Raw genomic sequence first — 8802 nt, 5'->3', positions numbered from 1 at the left:
CTATCCATAGAACCCATCTATCTTGTGGCACAAATATAAGGATAATATGTCAGAAGACATTTTACATCAAATTATGAATGAATGAAGTGATACATACATAATGGGGCTTTACTCTTCATCGAAGATATACTTATGTTACCTCATATACGGTAGTTAATTAGTCAAATATGAATATGATCACTAAGTTTTAGATTAGCCGTTCAAATTAAACTCCTTCTGAGTCCCCAAAAAGGGTAAGCTTATGACACATTAATGAATGCAATTAATAGCAGATATGATGGTTTATATTTCTGGGATATGCAACTGATGAGAAAGAAAATAAAAAAGCTCTTATGTAAGTAATGAAACAAAATCCATTCGTGAAGAACTTGAGCAATATTTTATGTCAGCAACTGGTGTATTATACTGGCAGTATAAACATACTATATATATATGTATACAAGTATATATTATATATATATATAACAAAAAACAACAATTCAGTCGTAACAAAAAGAATGAATAGTAATATTTAATCGTCTCCTTCAGCTTCCGATGCAAATTGCAATTTGCTGGCAGCTTTTCTTTTTAATACTTACAAGAAATTATATTCATATCATTTTACTTACGAAGAAAAACACAAGAACTTATCTTTTCCTTTCAAAAAAACAAACTTTTATTGGCACGTATTGTCTCTTTGATTGGTGCTCTAGAAAATAATCAAAATTTACGCATTTTTGACATTAAGTGATTTCATGACTGCCGCACCATGGTTGCATTTGATTGGGACAAATGAGCACAATATTGTAGCGGGTTGCCGTATTGGCCAATAAATTGTCAAACTACACGATTGACTTATAAAATAGACCAATAATTGGTGCATTGCGACAATCGAGTATTCCTCCCTTAACCCTCATCGAGACCCTCGGGTCTGGCCAGACATATTTTGTTTTTAAATGTTATTTAAATATATTTAGAGTGTAGCAAACGACTTGCGCTTCCAGATAGCTTCCTAGAATTTTATTGTCTATAGAATTCAGAAAAAAAATTCAAGGATATCGTATCGAAAAGGACGAAAAAAGGCTATTATAACATTACACCTTTGTGCATCAATGGTGCTTGGCTAGACCCCATATATTTTGTATGAAAATATATGAACTTTGGTTGATTTATCTGTTTTCATGTTCGTTACATGTCCAAATTGGTTTGTATGTTTATCTAGGTCAAATACTTTAGCCGCTAGAGCGTTTTAAAGGTTAAGAAAAATGTAATTTTCCTAAAAATTTTAAATTTTTTGTGAACGCTATTGCCACGCCCCTGGTGAGGTGAGGGCTTTCCTGAAAGCCCCAGGGGTGAACTAACTCGCAAAACGGTTTTGATCCCCCCCGGCCCCATAAAAGAAAATGTAATTTTTCTCAAAATGTCACATTTTTTGTGAACGCTTTTGCCACGCCCCTGGTAGGTTGAGGGCTTTCCTGAAAGCCCCAGGGGGGAACTTTACATTTTTTGTGAACGCTATTGCCACGCCCCTGGTAGGTTGAGGGCTTTCCTGAAAGCCACAGGGGTGAACTAAACTCGCAAAACGGTTTTGAGCCCCCCCCTTTAGCGAGGGGGGACATGGTGAAAACCCATTTTCGCCTATTGCCACGCCCCCGTTGGGGCCTTGCGCTGGGGGGGCGAATTGTACATTTCCTGAAAGCTCTTTAAATTACCTAACCGGCAATTTATTTGACCCACCTAGGTCAAATACTTTAGCCGCTAGAGCGATTTAAAAGGTTAAGAAAAAATTTAATTTTTCTCAAAATGTTACATTTTTTGTGAATGCTATTGCCACGCCAAGCGTGAACAAGGCAGTCAATTTGATTTCACCCAAATCGAGAGGTAAGAAATTTCAAAAATGTATCTATATTGTACATATATGAGCGTAAATACAACACCTATTTCCAAACAAATACATGTAAACACCATTTGGTCTAGCCAAGCACCATTGGTCTCGACTAAGTGTATCAGACCGTTGGCCTCGACCAGGGTTAAGACAAAAACAAAAAATATTTAAAAATTGTAGTGTATTTTCATGTCAATATAACGCACCACTTATATGTACAAGTATACTAGGCAAAAAACAAAAAAAAAAATGCCAATAAGAAAAAAACTATAAATTTATTAACGTAGTTTATAACTGATATAAATAAAATTAATGTTAAATATTTAAGAAATCTACTACAAAAACCATAACTGAAATAAAATTGAAAACAGGGCACACCGTCTATCACATACCGTTTGTCAATATAGTGTAAAATCAACGAGTAAAATAAGGTTTAAATAATTTGTTAAAATTAATACAAATAAGAACAACCCTACACAAAAACGAACAACAACAATAAGCCACCGAGAAAACGCAAACCAACAGATAAGATAAACAAGGCAAAATGCAAAATTCTTTAGTAATTTGCGTACAAACATACAATGGTGACCATATCATATGAAACTGGAGGATTACTTTGGGAAAAAAGTAACAGTGAACCAACGGCAGAGCAACAGCAGAGACCATAGAAACAGCTTCAACTTCAACGACAACATCCACAACAAGTTAGTTGTAAATAACTATTAAATTTATTATTAAACAGGACGAAAGACAAGGTAAATTTTATATTTATATTAAATATTCTATATGTATAATGAAAAAATAATTCTTTAGAAGTGGATGGTATGATTTTGAGATTTTCAAAAATGTCAGTTAGAAATTTCACTGTGGTCAATAATATACAAACTGGGCCGAATAATATTACGCAATCCATATTTAAGAAATAAATTCGCAAAAGAAGTATTTTTTTGTACCTTAAAACCCTAAACTCTCCCTAAAGCTACAACACATTCAAATATTATAAGAACTCCTACGGTCAGTGGGAAAATGAAAAAAGTTAGAAAAATTGCCATTGTCCAATTGCACCAGTGGCACTGCCCATGTAGATTGTAAGATTAACCTTTCAACGTACTTGTATAACATATGGTATATCTTAAATGGAATGAGAGATTCTTAGAATGTAAGATTAATGTTTGTATCTAGGCTTAAGCAACATATTGTATATAAGAAGACAAAATAATTTTGCATGTATATTTGTGTATTGGAATACAAAACCTGGAAATATATGCACATATGTATGTGTTGTAAAAATTTTTATATTTATTAATATATATGTATATACAAGGGTGTTGTGGAATCTGATAGTTTCAGGAATCAGAAATGAAACCGATCAAAAAAAATAGTAGGTGTCATGAATTCAGATATTATTTGTTTGATATTCGAAACAGAATTTGTATCGTTTTTGGGTGACACGGAAACCAATTTTATCAGTTTTGCTATCAGAAATAAAGCAAGAAGATAGTCGCTAACAGATTTGAAATGTAATACTATGTTCGGACCGACATTGAAAACATTTTAAAAACACATTTGTATGTTGTAGAATGTAAGTCGTTCGGACCGACAATTTGTGTTTTCGATGAGTTTTCACTGACAACTCACAAATTTATTTCTTTGATTACATTTGAGCAAAGAGAATGGTAAGTTTTGAAATCCCTAATATTTGCTTATAATTATTACTAAAGATCGTATTTTTTAGAATTCTGAGAAAAAGATATTAATTGCGAAAGCATTGGCTTTGAGAAGCCAAATAAATACCCTGCTCAACGACAATTCTTCAAGAGAACTATTAGAAAAGTCTTACTACTCAGCACCAAGCCTTGGCAAAAAAGATAGCCGAGTTAAAGAAATAACATTTAATCGTATTAGATTTAATAAAGGACCTTGGGATGCCGATTAATTCATGTTGGACAAAAGTGTGTATATGTTCCTACTGATGCAAAAGTTTTGGGAACACGATTGCCAACGAAACGGATCTGCTTTTTTTTAAAGAGAACTTTCGCATGAACCGAAGTTCTTTTGATAAATTATGTGACATCCTCCGCCCGTTACAAAAAATGGATACAAATTACCGAAAAGCTATTACTATTGGGAAAAGAGTGGTTATAACATTATTTGCTTTAGGGTCATCTGCAGAGTATCGCCAACATGTTCGGTGTAGGAAAATCTACCGTTTGCGAAATTTTACTGGAATTTTGCACCGAAATCTGGAGATTACTGCAACCATACTGTTTTAAAATGTTGCCTCTAAACAGAGAAAATATAACCGAATTGGTGACTGGTTTCGAGGTAATTGGATTCCCACAATGTTTAGGAACAATTGGTAAATATTGGTTATAAAATCTTAAATTTGCGCTAATGTTCTAATAATTGTTTGCAGACGGATGCCGCATTGAGATTCATCCATCATCTGACGAAGCTGTGGATTATTATAATTATAAAGGATGGTATTCCACCGTTTTAATGGCATTAGTTGATGCTAAGTAAAGTCTAAAAACTCAATATACATATAAGTACATACATAAGTAATGTTTACAATGTATTTTCAGATACCGTTTTACTTACATAAACGTAGGAAGTCCCGGGCGATGTAATGACTCTCAAATTTATGAGACGTCATCACTTAAAAAAGAAATGGATAGTTGTCCTTTACTAAGTGAAATGTCTAGAGAAATTTCAGGCGTAAATGTGCCAGTATTCATTATTGGGGATTCGGCTTTTCTATTTAGCAAACAACTAATCAGAAAACGACAGAAACAGGCATAGCAGCATCCACAATCCAATGTAAAATTTTGCCATTGACACATTCTTGCAGTGAACCAAAATTACCTAATTTCATATTTTTATATTTTTTGTAAGCGTCAGCATGTTTTAATTTTAAATGCGTGACAAAGTTGGAAGAAACCCCTGCGTAGCCTCTAATATTACGTCCGCACTCAACGCATTTTGCAATAGTTGCCTCCTTATCATCTGATGAAAGCTGTAAAAATAGTTATTTATTTTTTATACGAGTATATTTTCAAAATAGCATGTGAATGAACATACATATGTACATATCACTATGGGAAAACCAACGACAAAACAATAACTTGACTACACGGTAGCTATCAACCATATACATAATAGCAGAATCGAGATACACAAAATTGAACACAAATACTTCAACAACAAACACAATGACTAACTCCAAGTGTTTGTTGTTTTTTGACATAGAAATCAGCCTTAAAAATTATTTTTGAAGACCAGTTGGAATCCAAACGCCGCTCCTTAATTGCAACCTCATAAAGTAAACTCCCTTTCCTTTTTTCGGCTTTTGGGATCGTGAATGTGGGATCGGCTATATCGTCGTCAGCAGAGAAGTCAATTTCGCTTTCCTAAAATAAATCTTGTTCTCCAGCCATATTAACTGAAAAACACAAGTTCTATAAATAATACAAAAACAACACTGCAATGCGGGCACAAAAATGATTGAGATTTGCTGTTATAAAGAATACTATTTTCAAAGAATACGAATATTTATTAATTGAGTTTTCCAAAGAATTGTTTGTCCAAGTGCATTTTCGCTAACGAAAATGCAACAGTTAATAAAATGTACCACTAATTCCACTAACGAAAATGCAACAGTCAACAACTCCGAAGAATTTTAATAATTTGTATTTATTGTTCATTCAAGTGCATTTCCGCTAACGAAAATGCAACAGTTAACAAAATGTATAATAACTTTATTAACTGTATTACTTTGCAAAATGCACAAGACACATTTCCTAAGAATTTTTACGCAAGCATTTATTTTTAAGTTATTGCAAGAAAGCAAAATATTAGTATTTAAGAAAGCACAAAATAAAACGGAAGGCTGATTATCGATTAAACCTTCAACTCAGTTGTTTAATTTGTCGTTGTTCATCACTTCGGTGAAAAAAGTGGCGCAGTCGGTAGGATACCCGTGTATCCTTGTGTGTAAAAATTTAAAATCAAGTTACATAAGAAAGGATATTGAATATTTCTATATTCGTAACGGGTAGAAAAAAAAAAAGAACAACGAACCCTTTAAAACATACAAAATATTTTTGCGAAAACGTTTAGTGAAAGTGACATTTGAACTTCATAAGATTGAAGAACGAATCCTTTAAAACATACAAAATATTTCTGCGAAAACGTTCAGTGAAAGTGACATTTGAACTTCATAAGATTGAAGAACGAATCTTCTAAGCATACAATATAATTTTTGCGAAAAAGTTTAGTGAGAGTGACATTTGAACTTCATAAGATTGAAGTACGAATCCTTTAAAACATACAAATTTTTCGAAAATAATACAAAAAGGGGGTGAAGAAAAGGGTAAAAAAGATAAATCTTATCGATGATAATTTCAGACAACAACCGAAATATAAAGATATACCCATATTAACAACTCATCAGAAACCAACTGCATATCCTAATCAACTTTAAACTCAACATAGAGACAATATTTTTTCCATCCTTGGAAACACATCCAGATCAACTTCAAACCCAACACAGAGCCAGACATACAGCAATATAATATAAACCGTATCCATTTAGCGTAAATCAAAATAATGGTGAGATGGTATTCAACTACGCTCTTTCGAAAACACGTAGAGTTGTCGAAAATGCTTTTGGACACCTCAAGGCCCGCTTTCGACGCATCGGAAAAGGAATTTACAACTCTGTACGGAATGCCAACTCAATAATAAAAGCATGTTGCGTCCTTCACAATTTTTTAAATGATAACAACGACACGCTTAACGCTAAATGGTTACGCGCTTTGGAAGAGTTGGAGACTAGACGCCAGAATCCGTGTGATATTTCATATGCATCTGACAACCCAATTAATGGAGAAATGACTCGGACAGCACTTTGTACATATTTTGGTAAGTACATGTGCATATTGTATCACAATATCTACATTGTACACAATTACATATACATTAAATCAAAGATAAAGTTGTACACACCAAACAAAATTCAATTATAAAAACTAATACATATCAACGTTAAACATATATTATTAAACAGAAAATACTAATATTCATTAGTTTTTTTTTATTTATTTAGAAATTGAAGTAATCGTTCATTTGTTTCTTTAGAATGATTTATATATTGTTCCATCATTTCGGTTTTTTTATTGTCGTTTTCAACCATTTTTTTTGTCAAGTCCTTAATTTCTTTGCTGGTTTCAATGGATTGCTGACTTGCTTTCTCGAGCTGTTTTTCAATTTGTTCAGATTTTGTTTAATATTATGCTCTGAAAATAATTCCTTCTTTTATTAATAGCATCACTCAGCTCTGGAGGCGGTACTGGTAGCGAAGAAGTATCGCTTGGCGACATCGGCATCGCTGAGGGCGATGGTAGGCAAACCGGTGATAACAATGGAGATGCAGCAACAAATGTAGAAGACGCAGCCGTTTCCACCGAAATTTGGAATGGTTCGGAGTTAGTAGAACCTTTTTAAAAATGTATATATGTATGTAAATATAAATAATATATTGAATTACACAACAAATGTTTCTTACTTTGAAATCTTTCCTCCGCTAAGCTCTCGGCGTTGTAGCTGACGTACGGCAACAGTACGGCTCTCATTTTATCATAAAGTGGCCACTGCGAGGGAGAACCGCCAGTTGACCCGACTACTGTCTTCTCTTTCCTGTAAAACATGATATATATGTAAAAACTCAATTTTTCCTTAATTTTATTTAGTTACATACCTATATCTCTGTGAAAGGTTATGAATTTTCGATTTTATTTCACTCGCCGTGAAATGCACACCTTGTTGCTGCAACTCCATTGCCATTTCCTCCACTATGTGGTTGTTTTTCCTAGGACCGCGAAAAGCACTTATTTTTCTCTGCCACAACTCAATTAGCAGGGCTTCTGCCCTATCACTCCAACAACTTCTTTTCTTATATTTTTGTTTTTCCATTTTTGAAATTAATATCAAGTGACAGCTGTATTTACATATATATAGAATGTAAACAAATATCAAGTGACAATTTAGGGCCGGCAAAATATGTCTTCCAAAATTCGATTATAATGAGTGGAATGTAAGTTTTCAAAAAGTTTTCAGCGAAAACTGTGTTTTCGTTTGACAGATTTTACATGGACGAAAACACAAGTTTTCGTGCGAAAACCAGTTTTTCCCACGAAAACATGTTTTCAATGTCGGTCCGAACATAGTATTAAAGTCCTTCTTTAATTCAGAACTAATTAAAAACTTTAATAGGATTGCTTCCAAATATATTCATTTGCAAGTTTTGTCACATTAGTAAACAGCTGATTCGAATATTGGTTTTGCGTACATAGGAACGAAGAGACGAAAATCCAAACAGATTCTGTGATACCATTGAAAATCAGATCTGTCAGAATTCTGACAGCTAAGCAATTTTGTCTGGGATACCACAATACCCCTGATATATTTTTTATATTTTTTTTTGTTTTGTTCGCTTTTGTCTATTGGTTGTACCTGCTTGTTGCTTATTAGCCCAAGGGTTATCACCGAAAAGTTGCAAGTAGGAATACTTTACTTCGTAAAAATTTTATTTTTCAAATAATGTTGCGGTGTGTTTGGAAACACAAAATAAGTCCGTAGGCAGGTACCATATCTTTTTCATGTTATTTTTGTACACACATACATATACATATACCGAAGTGCCTTTCTGTATATATATGTATATTTTTTGTTAAGAACAGTTGGGTTTTTTATAAGTAACTGTATGCCGAAATATTAGTAACTATGAATTAAAAATACGTACATATGTATATACGTGTATGCATAAAAACTTCAATTTTAAATTTAAATTGGACTGAAGTCACATTAATTTCTCTTTGTTTTTTTTTGTTAATTTTTGGCCGGCGTTATTGCTGTGAGTAACTGTCCTCCTCTCTGCT

At 33.3% G+C, this 8802-nt stretch overlaps 1 protein-coding gene across 1 annotated transcript; it reads right to left on the bottom strand.

The window, feature by feature from the left end:
- Positions 1–7137: 7137 nt before the first annotated feature.
- On the bottom strand, positions 7138–7708 carry LOC126764655 (uncharacterized). Its single transcript, XM_050482314.1, has 3 exons — positions 7623–7708; positions 7431–7561; positions 7138–7361 (listed from the first exon to the last, which is right to left on the bottom strand). The coding sequence occupies exons 1-3, from the start codon at positions 7706–7708 to the stop codon at positions 7138–7140; spliced, it is 441 nt and encodes a 146-aa protein (XP_050338271.1).
- Positions 7709–8802: the final 1094 nt, after the last annotated feature.

Source organism: Bactrocera neohumeralis, unplaced genomic scaffold, assembly GCF_024586455.1.
Source record: "Bactrocera neohumeralis isolate Rockhampton unplaced genomic scaffold, APGP_CSIRO_Bneo_wtdbg2-racon-allhic-juicebox.fasta_v2 cluster09, whole genome shotgun sequence".
Lineage (NCBI taxonomy): Eukaryota > Metazoa > Arthropoda > Insecta > Diptera > Tephritidae > Bactrocera > Bactrocera neohumeralis.
This window is presented reverse-complemented; position numbering and strand designations above follow the sequence as displayed.